The 16,339-nt window shown below is 43.3% G+C and overlaps 1 protein-coding gene across 1 annotated transcript in view; it reads right to left on the bottom strand.

Annotated features, from left to right (window-relative positions):
* Positions 1 to 5,836: 5,836 nt before the first annotated feature.
* The window catches only part of REEP5 (receptor accessory protein 5), a 36,859-nt gene continuing 26,356 nt past the window's right edge, over positions 5,837 to 16,339 (bottom strand). Inside the window, exons 4-5 of the mRNA XM_045087132.1 lie at positions 13,638 to 13,806; positions 5,837 to 8,215 (exon numbers count right to left, since the gene is read on the bottom strand). Coding sequence (XP_044943067.1) covers positions 8,166 to 8,215; positions 13,638 to 13,806 — 219 coding nt within the window. The 3' untranslated portion in view covers positions 5,837 to 8,165. The remainder of the gene's footprint in view (positions 8,216 to 13,637; positions 13,807 to 16,339) is intronic.

Raw genomic sequence — 16,339 nt, 5'->3', positions numbered from 1 at the left:
ATTTCTATTCACATCCTTTGCCCCCTTTTTTTTTTAAATTTTTTTTTTTATTTGTTTATTTGGCAGGCAGATCACAAGTAGGCAGAGAAGCAGGCAGAGAGAGAGAGGGAAGCAGGCTCCCTGCTGAGCAGAGAGCCCGATGCAGGGCTCGATCCCAGGACCCTGAGATCATGACCTGAGCTGAAGGCAGAGGCTTTAACCCACTGAGCCACCCAAGTGCCCCTCCTTTGCCCCTTTTTAAGGACTTTATTACCATCAGTGTTACACATAATTTAAAGAGCCAGCTAGTTTTAATAGTTTGAGTTTTAGGCATTAACTTTCATCTGTAGAAGAGGATGATTTAGTTTTCCTTCCTTCACCCCCGAAATATGCTTCCCATCCTCACTTCTTTTTTTTTAAGATTTTATTTATTTATTTATTTATTTATTTATCTATCTATCTATCTATCTGAGAGGGAGAGAGACAGCATGAGAGGAGAGGGTCAGAGGGAGAAGCAGACTCCCTGCCAAGCAGGGAGCCCGATGTGGGACTCGATCCCGGGACTCCAGGATCATGACCTGAGCCGAAGGCAGTTGCTCAACCAACTGAGCCACCCAGGCTCCTCCCATCCTCACTTCTACCAATATATTTCTTGATTTTAATCACTATTCATAGTTTACATTACTATCCTATATTTCATTCATAGCTGAATCATGTAGTACTTTGCTACTCAAAAGTGTGGTCTGGGGTCTAGCAGCACTGCTTTTCCCTGGGAACTTGTGAAAAATGCAGAAACTCTGACCCAGCCCAGAATGTTAAAGATTGCCAAGGTATTCTTATGCACATGAAAGTGAGAAACACTGGAGTATGCTGTTGTTACTTTTGTTTTCTGGATTTGTGCGTTCTTCAGTTAATATTTTTTCTTTTATTTGCTTAGGTTTTTGAATATTCATCATTAACTCAACCAGAAATTATCAGTTGTCAAAATGTCCTTTCAAAAAGTTTGTTCGGGACAAGCATCTGACTCTTAATCTCAGCTCAGGTCATGATCTCAGGGTTGGGATCAAGCCCCAATTTGGGCTGTGTGCTCAGCATGGAGTCTGCCTGAGATTCTCACTCTCCCTCTGCCCTTCCTTCTTGTGCCCTCCCTCTCTCTAAAATCTTTAAAAGAAAAAGTTTGTTCAAGGGTGCCTGGGTGGCTCAGTCCATTGGGCATCTGACTCGATCTCAGCGCAGGGCTTGAGTTCAAGCCCTGTGTTGGGCTCCACGCTGGGTGTGGAGAAAAGCAAATAAATATGTAAGTTAAGTACATAAGTTCACATCAGGTAGTTCAATTTAATCTTTCTAAAGAAGTCTCTTTTGGAGCCTTTTACCTTCTCCACTTACTACCCTTTAGGCCTAGTGCACAGTTTCACTTTGGGATCTCTTCATCATCCAGAGTGACTTGCCTCATTTCTTTGCTGTTTTGTATATCCTTATTATGGTATCCTATGCATTCTTTCTTGGGTTACTTCCTTGTTGGTAGCCCATCTTCAGGATCTTCCTGAGAAAAATGCCACTTCTGTGGGAGGGTGGGAGGTAAATGTTCTTACACCACATATGAAAGCGTCCTCATTCTACCCTCACACATTCAAACCCTCACACAATTCGGCTGAGTATAGAATTAGAATTGAAAATTGTTTTATTTCAGAAGTTCAAGTATATTGTTTCATGGTCTCCTTGCTAATGTTATAGGTGCAGGAAGTCCATACCATTGTAGTTCCTGATTTTTTCTTAATTTGAGAGAGAGAGCATGAGTGGGGAGGAAGGACAGAGGGGGAAGGAGAGCAGACTCCCTACTGAGCAGGGAGCCTGACAGTGGGGCTCGATCCAGGACCCCAGGTATCATGACCTGAGTCAAAGGCAGACGCTTAACTGACTGAACCACCCAGGTTCCCAGTTCATGATCTTGTCGCCTACATTTTTCTTGTTGAAACACATCTCAGAATTCTAAAATATCACAATAGTGTGCTTTATGTGGGAGCTTTTTTGTCTATTGTGCTGGGTACCTAATGGGCCCTTTCAATTTGGAAACGTGTTCAAATCTGGGAGTTTTCCTAAAAATTTCATCGATGGTTTTTCTACCCTTTCTGATCTTGGAACTCCTTATTCTGGATATTGGACATGCTGGGTAAGTTCTCAAGTTTTCTTATCTTTTTCCCCCCTTATTTCCATTTCTTTGCATTTATGTTCTATTTCCTAGAATTCCTTAGCTCTGTCTTCTAACCCTTTTGTTGAACTTTTTTTTTCTTTTTTTTTTTTCTTAAAGTATTTTATTTATTTGACAGATCACAAGTAGGCAGAGAGGCAGGCAGAGAGAGGAGAGGAGGAAGGAAGCAGGCTCCCTGCTGAGCAGAGAGCCCGATGCGGGGGCTCGATCCCAGGACCCTGAGATCATGACCTGAGCTGAAGGCAGAGGCTTAACCCACTGAGCCACCAGACGCCCTAAGGTGTTCTGTTTTTATGTGAGAATTCAGAGAGCTCTAAAAACCAGGCTGCCACAGCCTTTGGTCTAGATGACCTGTGGAAAGGCAGAGGCTTAACCCACTGAGCCACCCAGGCGCCCCGAACTTTTCATTTTTCTTGTATTGTCAACTCACACTCTCTTGTCATCTGAGTATTTCCTTTTTCTAGCATTTTTAAAAAGGTTTTTATTTATTTATTTGAGAGAGAGACAGCACGAGGTTGGGGCAGGGGGAGCCGAGGTGGAGGGTGACGCAGAGACTCTCTCAAGCCCACTCCACACACTGAGCACAGAGCCAATGTGGGGCTCAATCCCACAACCCTGAGATCATGACCTGAGCTGGAACCAAGAGTCAGACTCAACCAACTGAGCTACCCAGGCGCCCTGCATTCTGTTTTGTTTTGTTTTGTTTTAAATTTATTTTACAGAGAGAGAGAGAGATCCCAAGTAAGCAGAGAGGCAGGCAGAGAGGAAAGGGGAAGCAGGCTCCCCGCAGAGCAGAGTCCGACGCGGGGATCCTGAGATCACGACCCTAGCCCAAGGCAGCGGCTCAACCCACTGAGCCACCCAGGTGCCCCTCCCCCGCATTCTGTTCTTTTTTTTTTTATAAACATGTATTTTTATCCCCAGGGGTACAGGTCTGTGAATCACCAGGTTTACACACTTCACAGCACTCACCAAAGCACATACCCTCCCCAATGTCCATAACCCCACCCCTTCTCCCAACACCCCTCCCCCTATGATCTCCCTGATATGAGGAAGTGGTGATGCAACATGGGGGCTTAAGTGGGTAGAAGAAGAACCCCGCATTCTGTTCTTAATTCATAAGTGTCATTCTTACTTCTCAGGGGGTATGGTTTGTATATTTTTGCTTCCAATTTCCTTTTTTGTTTTTATTTTGATCCCTTATATGTTAAGCGGATTTCTTAGATTGACAGCTTTTTAAGAGTAAAAAACCCATTAAGTTGATTGGAAGTTCTAGGCACGTAGGAAGGGCTTGCAGACTGTTTCACTAAAAAGGGGTATCTGGCTCAAATATCCTTTTAGGGGAAATTTCCAACATTAGAAATGTTTTAGGTTGATCTGTTCCCTAGAGAGGAGTCCAATAAGCTTCCAGGAGGATAAAGGTCTCGGAGCCCAGTGGGAGAAGGTGGAGTGAGAGAAATGGGTCTCAGCATTGAGTCACTCAATCCTGTTTTGTTTGCTTGTTTTTAAAGATTTTATTTATTTGAGAGAGACAGCGCTAGTTAGAGAGTGCATGAGCAGAGAGGAAAGGGAGAAGCAGGCTCTTCGCTGAGCAAGGAGCCTGTTGGGGAACTAAATCCCAGGACCCTGGAATTATGACCTGAGCCGAAGGCAGCCACTTAACTGAGCCACCCAGTGCGCCCCTCAATCCTTTTTTTAATAAAACTTCCATCCCTCAATTCTGCCTGTGTCCTCCCCACTCCAAAGATCCTCTTACTATCTCTGGAGGACAGACTGCCAGTCTTTCACTTGGAAGAGGGATAAGGTATTCCTTTACCATTTCTTTATTTTTTTTAAGTTTCTTCCCAACAGTAAGATTGCTCTTTGTAGTTATTTTGATATTGGGGGTGACTTTATAATGAAATCTCTATACCAAAGAGATGAGGTATGGTAGACAATAATGTGCACCCTCCTCCTCCCAAAAAACCGTTATATTACCTTACATGGCAAAAGGCCTTGCAGGTGTGATTAAGTATCTTCAGCTGGAGAAAGTGGCCTGTATTATCCAGGTGGACCCAACGTCATCAAAAGGAGCCTTCTAAAAGGGAAGCGAGGGGCGCCTGGGTGGCTCAGTGGGTTAAGCCGCTGCCTTCGGCTCAGGTCATGATCTCAGGGTCCTGGGATCGAGTCCCGCATGGGGCTCTCTGCTCAGCAGGGAGCCTGCTTCCCTCTCTCTCTCTCTCTCTGCCTGCCTCTCTGCCTACTTGTGATCTCTGTCTGTCAAATAAACAAATAAAATCTTTAAAAAAAAAAAATAAAAAAATAATAATAAAAGGGAAGCGAAGTAGGAATACTAAGGGGCCACAGGCCAACGAATGCAAGCAGCTTTCAGCTGAGAGAAATAAGGAAAAGGATTCTTCCCTACAGCCTCCAGGAGAAATGCAGCCCTGCAGACCCGTTTGAATGTCTTATCTCCAGACCCGTAAGCTACTAAAATTTATACTGTTTGGGGCCATTACATTTGTGGCGATGTGTTACAGCAGCATTAGGAAACACACACGTGGTGAACTAATGAGCTAAGACAAATTCTTTCCAGACGTTGGGATTCTTGATGCCGCTAGTAGTTTCTATGAGTTCTCAACCCCAGCTACATATTAGAATCACCCTAGATTTTTAAAAAGTGTACTGGTGGCCTGTAGATTAATGTCAGAATTTCTGGTAGTGGAGGCAGATAACCAGCATTTTTGGCAAGCTTCTCAGGTAATTGTAATATGCAGCCAGATCTAAAATCCAATGTATACTAAGTGTAAGGATAGCATTTACCTAATTTGATGGTTTTACCTCCAAGTGTGGTTCCTGGACCATCAGCATCACCTAGGAATTTACTGGAAATGCAATTTTTTCAGTCCCACCTCAGACCTGAATCAGACACTCTGGGGGATGGGACTAGCAATCTATTTTAACAGTCCTCTCCCCTCCCAGAGAAAATCCAATAAACACTGAAGTCTGAAAACCAGCAATTTAAGCAAAGAACCTCCTTATTGCTCTTAGTCCTTTATGACACTTGTGTTATACAGGGATTTTATAAACTAATATTGTAGTAAAGAGCCAGAAAAGCGTTTAATTAAGGTCATTCTCAAATATGTTTACTTTCCTACTGCACTACATAGAACCTAGTATCTGATGGCTAAGGATGTGAACTCTTACTCCAAACACCGTGATTCTAGGTAAACAGACATGTAAAAGCAGATGTAGAAGATACAGCGGATCAAAACACAGCCTCCAGAAGCAGGTATTCTTAATAAAATTCTCACATTCTCCTTCCTTGGTCTCTTAAGTACTGAGTAATTTGTAGGTACCTACAAATACACTTAGAGGCAACCACCTTTTCTGAGACTATGTGTTAACACGATATGCGGTAGAAAGCAGCTTAGGTTTCCTTTCAACCTAATTACTGCTAGAAAGTTTGCATGATCGGTATGTTCTCCTTCTGGAGTCCTTCCTCGACAGGTCACGGCCGCCAGGGTAAAACCTCAGGCCAGGTGAGGAATGCGGTCATAAACAGCCATGTTTCAGGTTCATTTACCTGGATTTACTTCAGACTTCACTTAAATGATCCTAGATTTGTTTAAAGCCCCAGAAAATAAAATGAAACAACAGTTTTCATTTATGAGATAATGGAAGTTTATTTACATCCATTTCCATTTAATATATCACATCTTCAGGATGGGCGGCAACCTATTTGAAAGCTATGCTCATTCTCTTCAGGCTGTGGGTAGAAGCTTCTCCCCAGAGCGGCAGTAACTCCTGGTCTGAAAACTTTCAAGTAGGGGAAGAATTGTGGAGATTCAGACTTTACTTTCCCCAAAACACCATCTACCAATAAATGCTTATCTTCTAGCTAGAAACAGGCTCAATCAGTTTTCCAAACACTCTAGCCACGGCAATGTGTTCTTTGGGAAATCTAAACTGGGACAGGATTGCTCAACTCATTCATTAACTTCCCCGGTCATTAATATGTACACCCTGATTGCCAAAAATAGTAACTTAAATTTCTTACAGAATGCACTATAGGGAAAAGCCAGAAAGACAAAGAAAAATTGCATTCACAATATATTTTCTTACTGTAGTATTTTTACACTGGTATCAACCTGTAAGAAGTTATGAGCAGGAGTAACATTTGTATTTCCCCAACTTGCATGATAAATGTTTTGTATACTGAAAGTTACGTATTCTGTATGATAGAAGTTCCTGATTTTCATTCTTCTGCCACCAAGAGAAGTGTAGTTTCTTAAGGGAAAGGGATTTGAATGCTCCTAGAGGTTTTTGTTTTTTTAAAATCTAAGGCTTGATTTTTCTCCCAATAACCATTAGTTTCTTATTTTTCTGAAAGTTTTTCTTTTCTTAAAGGTAAATTTAATAAAATGCCTTATGATTACCATGGTTTTGCCAGGAAGAATAAATACTCTAATCTATATTATAATATTTAGGTGATAGTGTCCCTAATTTTTGATGTCTCTGATATATTTTACATCAAGAGATTTCATTACGGTCTTACCTGTTACCCAAAAGAGAACTAATCCTCTCTTTTTGCCTTAAAGGGTATTTTACAGGCTGGATATTTAAACTTATTCATTTTGTTACACTCAGTTTTGTTTCAGTCAGTGTAATCTAATTCAGAAGGATCCTAGCAGTATCGTTGGTGTGAAGCTCGGTTTTTCTCATCCAGACAAGTTGTCCAGGTTCCTATAAGCTGGCTGATCAAGCTGGAAATCTTTAGTTTTAACTTTTTGTTCTATACTTAAACTACATAGTTATCTGCAGTTTATCAAAACGAAGTGTAAAGATGAAAGCATTCAAATGGACCACAAATGATTCTGACTTGTAAACTGGGGAGGCCTCTAGCGTTGGACCTTAAAGGCCAGAGAAAGAAAGTGAAGGCAGTTTGACTTCACTGCTAACGGGACAACAGGCTCTATCATCCTTCATTCTCCCAGAACTGCTCTCAGAGCCTGGTGTCATTAGCACGTAACTGCTCACGATACAAACAAGAACATACATGTAATCAAAGGCGGGCAAGTCTAGGGATTCTTTAAACTGGTTAAAAAAAAGACTAGGTAAAAAAAACAAGACTAAACCAACATGTTACTCAGCTCTGAAGGAGAAACCAGGGATGGTTTCCATTACGGCATCTTAAAAACAGACAAATCGAAAGCCCATAAACAGATTTTTTGAAAGGCCACAAGACACTACTACTAGTTCTACAGGGAGCTGGGAGCTGTGTATTCTGGTGTGTGGGTACCTTTCCCCCATTCATCACTAAAGTGACTGCTGAACACAGCTCTTCTGGTGTTCAGCTGCTGCAGTGTTCGAACAACCCGGCCAGGCCCCACTCAACTTCACTGATCACTTAACTATTCATTGGAAATATCGGTCATTTGCCTTAATTTTCTGAAGACTTACTTAACAAATCACACCAGCACACCGGAGCCTTTAGCTTTTGGCAGGTACTCCCCGTGAGCATTATACCTGTTACAATCAGACAGAAACATTTCCCTACATATATGTTATGCACAAATACATTAAAAACATTTAATACAAAATTGTACATTACATGAAGTAGAACCTTAAAGATTATCCTAAAATGGAAGTACAGAGAAAATGCATGCAGAGGGCCTGTTGAAGCACAAAGCCAATGGGATATATAATTTCAAGTTTGTATTTCCTGCAGAATGATAACCTATCTTTTTCTACCCAGAGGCAAAATATATTCTCCAAAAATGTGGACACTGCCCATTGCATTAAATTTAAGTGCTCCCTATGTATGTAGACAACAAAAGCAAAAAAAAAAAAAAAAAAAAAAAATTCCTTTTTTTAATATATCAAAAATGTTTTCCAAGGCAACATTATTAAATGATTATACCACAGTCCCTAATGTAACACCAAGCGCTAACAGGAAGATACAGCGAGGGCAGAAACGTTTCATCCAGTCAGTGGTTTAGGTGCTCTTCTTTTCTTCACCTAGTAAATTCACCGCTGCCTTCTTGGCTATGAGGAGGAAAGAAAATTGTGTCAAGGCAACTTGCAGTACAGGCTCTGTGCCAACTGTAGTGACTAGTTGGCCACTTGCGTGACTCCCACATAGACAACAGCACACTGAGGTTTGCAGCTGGGCTAAGAGTTTCCAGGAGATGGACGCGAGACCTCTTCAGAGCACAGACCCTGAGTACTCCGGCAAAGTTCTTCAGGGTCCTCTGGCCCAGCCCCCTTATGGTAGTAGTGTCATCTAAGCCATCTGCCCCCCCTTGAAGGAGCACAAGAAGCAGAGATTCCTGATGTGTTCAGGCCTTCCCCTGTACAACCACCAAATTCTCCTTTGCGTCTGGAAGCTCACCTGTATAAGTGGACTATGTCCTACTCTGACGACATCTAGGTCGTCATCCCATGGTGACAAAAGAATCAGAGAAAGTCCTCCCTCCCACAACCCAGAAATTACGGAATATTTATACACATTTATATTCTCTTCACTGTGCCGCCATTTCCCCCTATGATGGGAAGAGTTTGCTGTAAGTGTTCCAGTTGGTGGCAAGATGCCCCATTCATCAAGAAAATATTCTTTTATCTGTGGGAGACTAAACTCTCCTCTTCCTAATTACCATGTGACTTGGAACAAACTAAGAATTAGTGTGGTGTGTGTGATGGGAGTGGGGGATTCTGGAAGCCTCCAGAGCCTCCTGGGAGGATCTACAAATCTGTCTTTGACGGCACCTGGAGTTCAGCGATGCCAGTCCGGCCCTGTTCACCAGCAGCCTGAAGGCTGTCCTCACTTCCTTAATTAAAGTCGCTGAACAGAGTTAACAAGAAATTGTAACCTTTCTCTTAAGTAGCCCATTGTAAAAATTTACTAACTTGAGAATCTAGAAGTTGTGAGAAAAGTCTGGAATGTGTCAGCATGTTAAGTCCATCCTAATTTATTTTCATTCTTACACTCCTATTTAGGAATGGATCCTATCAAAGTAAAATTGGATTTTAGAGTATTGAGTTCTAAGACCAAGTGACTGAGAAATGTGAGTGAACTAGACAGAAGTGATGTCACAGGAGGCTGCTGGTTAGGCTCAGGGGAGGAACAGAATGGAAATCTCTTAAAAAGAAACTGGCAATCCCCACGTGGGAGGACATGAAGGTACAGGTCAATAAACACTTAAAACTGTAGGAAAATGAATGCAAGTAGACTGGAGCAGTGGGCCCAGCAGTCTGGCAGAGAGCGAGGCGTGTGGGGGGAAAAGCGAGAACATATACGTGCTGCTGGAGAGCTGTCCTGGGGAACTCACCTGCCCTGGGGTCAGGCCAATTCTCAACCCCCACTTTCTAATTACTATAGAGTTCTCAAAACACAAACAGTAATTCTATGTCCCTTGCCACTTTTCTCCAACTTCTAAAACCCTTCCTGTGCCCTCTGGAATTTAAGAACCAATGAAGCATCAGCAAAACCTCCTCTATCTCCATCCAACTGTCCGAATGTTTCTTTTGCCTTCTTGCTTTTACAAAAATCTGGCTGTCCCCTGAGGACACTGCTTTTCTCAAGTGGGGGCTGGTTGGTTGTTTTGAGTGCAATTTAATTAACATAGAGTGTATTGTTAGTTTCAGAGGGAGAATTTAGAGATTCCTCAGTTGCCTACAACACCCAGTGCTCATTCCATCACGTGCCCTCAATGCCCATCACTCAGTTACCCCACCACGGTGGTGACTTTTTTTTTTCTTCATTCCTTGACACTAGTACAGGTGGTTCTGGAGGGTTGGGTAGGCAGTCTCAGTTCTTCACTGCCACGTCCAGAATCTCATGTCATCAGATTGTATATGCCACCAGGCTTTCTCCTCCCAATCCCCTCCGACCTTTGGGCTATGCTGCCTCATTTCTTGAAGATTTTATCTCCAAAGTTAGTATCACTCTCTCACACCACTCTTATTTTAATTATTGGTGATTTCTGTATTCTTCCAATATTGTGGCCTCCCAGCTACCCCCTCCAATAACCTTTCATTCCATCCTACAGACCCCAGCCTCTCTACCTACCCCGGCACTCACTCCATGACCCTCATCACTTCCGGTGACCACAATCCCTCTGCAGTCTCAGAGTCAAGCATCCCACTGGTCCCCACCACTTCCACCCTTTGAGGCTCACACCCTCTGCTATCCGGATTCAGAGTTCTCCCCACCACCTGCTTTTAAACCCTTCGGTCCTACCCCCTCTTTTCCACTGTTCCGCACTCCCTTTGTGTCCTCCTGTCCCTCCTCGGACAGCTTAAGTGCAACTGTCAGACACTAACTACTCCATGGTCCCACTCGCACTTCACAGTTTCTGACGCAGCCCTCCCCTGAGTTTTGCAGCTGCACCCATGCAGCCGAATGTGGCTGAAGGAACACCTCAGCAAGCCAGCTTCACTGTAAATTCCTGAACACAAATCTCCAGTGAGCCGCTAATCCTCCTGGCAGCCCCGTGACACCGCCCTGGTTTGCCCACTCTCCCACTGCCTGGGCCATCCCGCCCATGCTCATGAGGTCCTTGTCGCCAGCAGCTGTCACACTATCGTGGCAGAGGGGAGCAGCTGCAAGACAGAGCTGACGGCCCACAGAAACGAACTGTTGTTACCTGACCCCGTCCGAGGCCATGATTTCATATCGTCTCTTCCTGTCCCTTCCTCTCTCTGCTGACCTTTCCTGTTCTTTTCCTGAGAAAGGTGGAGCAGTCAGGGGGTGATTTCTGTAAGCTCCCACCACCACATAAACTCCCCTGCCAACATCTCGACTCCAGTGAGAAAGCGATGTACCCCTGGGAACGCCAACTCCCTCGGCCACTCTGGAGAGCAGGAAGAAGTTTTCTCAAAAAGTTAGCAATAGAGCGAGCCAGCAAGTGAACTAGTAGGTGTTTACCCAAAGGGTACAAAAACACAGATTCGAAGGGGCATGTGCACCCCAATGTTTATAGCAGCAACTGTCAAGGATAGCCAAAGTATGGAGAGAGCTCGAATGTCCACGAAGAGATGAATGAACAAAGAAGATGGGTGTGTGTCTATATATATCTAAGTGAAATAAATCAGAGAAAGACAAGCACCATATGATCTCCCTCACATGGAATTGAAGAAGGAAAACAGATGAACATATGGGGGGAAAGGAAAAAAAGGAGGGAAACAAACCCTAAGAGACTCTTAATGACAGAGAACAAACAAAGGGTTCCGGGAAGGAGGTGGGGGGCTGGGTAGGTGGGTGGTTATTCAGGAGGGCGCTTGTGATGAGCACTGGGTGTTGTATGTAAGTGAGGAATTCTACCCCAGAAACCAACGCTGCACTGTATGTTAACTATCCAAAATTTGAATAAAATAAATCATAAACTGTTATGCCCCTGTGACCAATCCTGTTTGGAACCTAGATCCCAGTTCCTCTGGGCTAATTAAGGTCGGAGCTCCAACAGTTCTCCCCTCACTTGTATCAGTTTTTTTGTTCTCTACTGGATCATTCCCACTAATCTTCAAACATATGTAGTTCCTGCTACTTTAAGAAGAAAAATACACCCTCAGGACCCTAGTTCCTCCTCCCAGCTGGCAGTCCCATGCTTCTCCTTTTTCAGGAAATTTCCCAAAAGTCTCGCCTCTTTTCTCAGCTTTGCCTCCCATCTCTCACATCCATTCCGATCAGGATTTCAGTCTCACCACTTCACCAACTGTTTTGTCAGAATCACTAGCGCCTTCCTCCCTGCAGAGCGTGACAGCCCGTTTTCAGTTGTACCTTACTTGACCTGTCTGCAGCACGTGACACAACGGACCCCTCCCTCCTCTTGGAAACACTGTCTTCACTTGGCCCAGAGGACAGCAGTCACATGGCTTTCCTGCTGCCACAACTGGCCACTCACTACCAATAGGACGTGTCCACTGCTTCTCATTTCCCCAATCTCCAAACATTGGGGACCCCTGGCTCAGTCTTAAACCTCATCTTCTCTAACTATATTCACTCCCCTTGTGATCTCATCTCGTCTCTTGTCCAGAGCTGACTTCCTTGTTTTCCCCTCGAAACCGGATGCATCTAGTCTTCCCCGGCTCAGCAGCAATTCTATCCTTCCATCTCTTCTGGCTGAAAGGCTTGGCTTCATGCATGACTCCTCTCTCCTACTCCACGTCTGATCCCTAAGCAAATCCTAGTGGTTCCCCCTTCAGAATACACCAAGACTCCAATGACTTCCAGCCTCCTACTGCTACTACTACCACCCAAGCCACTGTCATCCTCTCCACGTGCATCACTGCAAGCCCCTTATGACTGGTCTCCTGATTTCTCCCTGTCCCCCTTCAGTCTTTTTTTTTTTAATACTTATTTGTTTGACAGAGAGATCACAAGTAGGCAGAGAAGCAGGCAGAGAGAGAGGGAAGCAGGCTCCCCACTGAGCAGAGAGCCCCATGCCCGATGCGGGACTCGATCCCAGGACACTGAGATCATGACCTGAGCCGAAGGCAGAGGCTTAACCCACTGAGCCACCCAGGCGCCCTAGTCTCTTCTTAATACAGTGGCCAAAGAGATCCTGGGAAAGCACAGGAGGGATCATGTTCTCTGCTCAAAGTTCCCCAACAGCACCTGTCTCACAAGGTTAAAGCCAAAGCCTCTACAGAAGCCTATGAGGCCGTCTGTAATCGGTCTTCCTCCAGACTCCACTCCCCAACCTCTCTGACCTTACTCCTCCTTCTCTTGCCTGGTTCACTCCCTTCCAACCACACCGCTCCCGCCTCCGCTTTGCACACGCAGTTTTCTCTGTGCAGCAAATCCTTCCCCATGGTTTCCTTCAAGTCTGATCCAGGATGGCCTTCTGGTGAGGATTCCTTAAATCATTCTATTTAAAATTAGTAACTTCCCTTCAGCCCCCAGAACTCCCTATCGATCTATCTATCTGCTTTATTTTTCTCTACATCATCAGCTGACTGTATCCTGTAACTTTAAAATCTTATTGTATCTCTCAACAAGAGTGGGGGCTTCACAAGTTCAAGGAGTATGGTCTGTGGTTCACTGGCTCCTCCCCAGAGCTACAAGCAAGCTTGGCACATACTAAGCACCTCAATAAATAAATGTTGAATAAATGAATCAGAAGGCGTGAAAGGGCATTCTCTGGACCTATTATAAAAGCGTATTAAACAGTTCAACCTGAGATGAATTAAAGAGATTATACCTGTATATAAATACAGATGATTCTCTAAAATCTCTGCCCAGCACAGGAAAGTCATTTTTTCCTAATATGCTGACCAAACAGTACCTTAAATGCAGCAGGGTGGAAGAATCTTGGGAAAAGCAAAGGGCAACAGGCAAAGTGTTGGTCAAGAGATCACAGAGCTGCTCTAGCATTTAGCTGAGGAAAGCTTACAGGAGAGGAGGAGAAGCAGCTTGTTATTTGGGCCCAGGACACCCTAGGTCCTCCCACCTGCCCTTGAGTCTTACCTTCTTTAGTGATGGTATCTACAGTCTCTTTGGCTTTGTCCTTCAAGTCATTCACCATAGTGTCCACCTGGGACTCATGCTTCAGGAAGATAGGTTGAATGATACGCTTGTAGAGCAGTTCGGCCCCGTTGGAAGGGCTCGGGGCCATGCACCACAACAGGAAGCCACACTGCACAGGAAGACAGACAGCATGGTAACCATGGTAATGGGACAGGCAGCAGGCATTCTGACCACACACACTGCCACTATTGCTCTGCGGATGGCCCTGCATCAGCTATGTTCTCCAACAGCATTTCCAGTATTTTCTTTCTTTCTTCTTTTTTTTTTTTTTTTTTGTTTAAGATTTTATTTATTTATTTGACAGAGAGAGAGATCACAAGTAGGCAGAGAGGCAGGCAGACAGAGGTGGGGGGGAAGCAGGCTCCCCCCTGAGCAGAGAGCCCAATTCAGGGCTTGATCACAGGACCCTGAGATCATGACCTGAGCGGAAGGCAGAGGCTTAACCCACTGAGTCACCCCGGCGGCCCTCCAGTATTTTCTGTAGGCTACAAGTGTGTTTTTCTTAGATGGAAAAAACACCTGACAAATAACCTAGTAAGGAAAAGCTGAGACTGAAAAAAGGGGAATACACACCATGTCCTAAAGCTTAACTTCTGTCCTAACTTGAATCACTTTTTAGTTTATAGCTGCAAGAAGTTGTATTAATCAGAACTCTTAAAAATCAGAACAACACAGTATTTACCTGCATGAGTAAAGAAAGCTCTGTCTAGATAAGCCTCATATCTACAAGGTTTATTCTCACTGGCTTACCCCAGTAGGTCTGTCACATTTATTCATCTGTTATAGACAAAATACCCTGGCCATGTTTTGAATTCTTCCCTTAGCAGAATCTCAGTTTTTGGTAGTTTTTGCCTTCCCGGAATCCTTACAGTCAGCTCTCCATCATCTTCCCCTTTGAATGTAGGTATCATTCCTAACGCTTTCTTTTGGCATTGGAATAAAGTAAAATAATTATCTTTCCTAACTCTACTTCACCATTGGGATAAAAAATGGACAAGAATTATGTCCAAACACACACACACACACACACACACACACACACACACACACACGAATTATGCCCTAAAAACTTAAAAAGCAAAAACTGTCATGTTCTATTTATGTCCAAGAAAGTTTTACTGTTTGTTTCAAATGACAACTACTCAGCACTTTAAGTTGTCCCAGAAGCTTATTCTTGTCAAGATACCAAGCAAAAAAGGGGATCTGCACAGTGACATGCTCATTTCCCTAGAAAGTTAAATAAACAACCTACTGGATTCTCTCAATTTAAAAGGTTCTAACTGTATTGTGTTCCACACAGCCCAGGTGATATAAAAAAAACAGAAGGCACTTCCTGAGATTCCCAATCTGTCCATTTTACAACTTCTTAAAGAAAAAAATCTCCCACTTCTTATGCTATTAAATTAAACTCTAGGGGTGTCTGGGTGGCTCAGTGGGTTCAAGCATCTGCCTTCAGCTCAGGTCATGATCCCAGCCCCGAATCGGGCTCTCTGCTCAGCAGGGAGCCTGATTCCCTTCCTCTCTCTCTCTCTCTGCCTGCCTCTCTGCCTACTTGTGATCACTCTCTGTCAAATAAATAAATAAAATCTTGAAAAAAAAATAATTAAACTCTATACCCTTACTCCTTCTTATTCCAATCCAAAGAATGTATTCAAATAATCAAGAAGCTACAATGCTTTTCTAAGATAGTCTTTTAAGTCTGCTCTGGAGATGCAAAACTGGTAAGGGGCTAATACCAATAACAGAGAACTTGAGCTTAAAATGCACATATTCGTGCCCAAGAGCTCGCTCCACTCAAGAACCATGTTGGCTCTGAGAAATTTCTATTGGATTTTGGGCTTCTACTATGCTCAGAATACAAACGAAACACAAGTTCTCAAAAGATGACTCTCTAGATTATCTGAACTACAGAACTCTGGAAAAATAGTATTCATGAATCAGAATTTGATACAGGCACAGGAGAGCAGGGGTCCAAGCTTTCAAAAGACAGGGGTTATCAGACTGGGTTTCAAACAAATTACAGTACAGCTATATGCTTCTTATAAGAAACACACTTAAGACAAAGCCAACTAGGAACACTAAATAAAAGAGTGAAAAGAAGTATATCAAATACCAACTCTCAAAACAGCTCATTTAGTAATATTAACAGTAACTAAACATTATTTAAGGCAAAATAAGTAAATCATGATAAAGAAGGAAAACAATTTGCCAAGAAGATTCACACAAACCTACATATCTTTGAAAATACAAATCATATATAGTTTTGTATCTATGTGTGTAATTATAGAATTGTCTAGTTATGTAATTTTTGTTTTTATAATTTTATAATTACATAATTATAGATAGCTTCCAAATATAGCTTTGAATTATGTAAATTAAAAAGTCAGAATTATGGGTGCCTGGGTGGCTCAGTGGGTTGAAGCCTCTGCCTTTGGCTCAGGTCATGATCTCAGGGTCCTGGGATCGAGCCCCACATCGGGCTCACTGCTCAGCGCGGAACCTGCTTCCCCCCTGCCGCCTGCCTCTCTGCCTACGTGTGATCCCTCTCTCTGTGTCAAATAAATAAATAAAATCTTTTTTTAAAAAGTCAGAATTATATACATAAATGGAGAAAATCCATAATCACAGATTTTTAACACTTC

Source organism: Mustela putorius, unplaced genomic scaffold (assembly GCF_011764305.1).
Source record: "Mustela putorius furo isolate JIRA1106 unplaced genomic scaffold, ASM1176430v1.1 tig00001059_pilon_pilon_pilon, whole genome shotgun sequence".
Classification (NCBI taxonomy): Eukaryota; Metazoa; Chordata; class Mammalia; order Carnivora; family Mustelidae; genus Mustela; species Mustela putorius.
The sequence above is the reverse complement of the archived record's forward strand: the minus strand, read 5'-3'. Positions and strand labels throughout refer to the sequence as shown.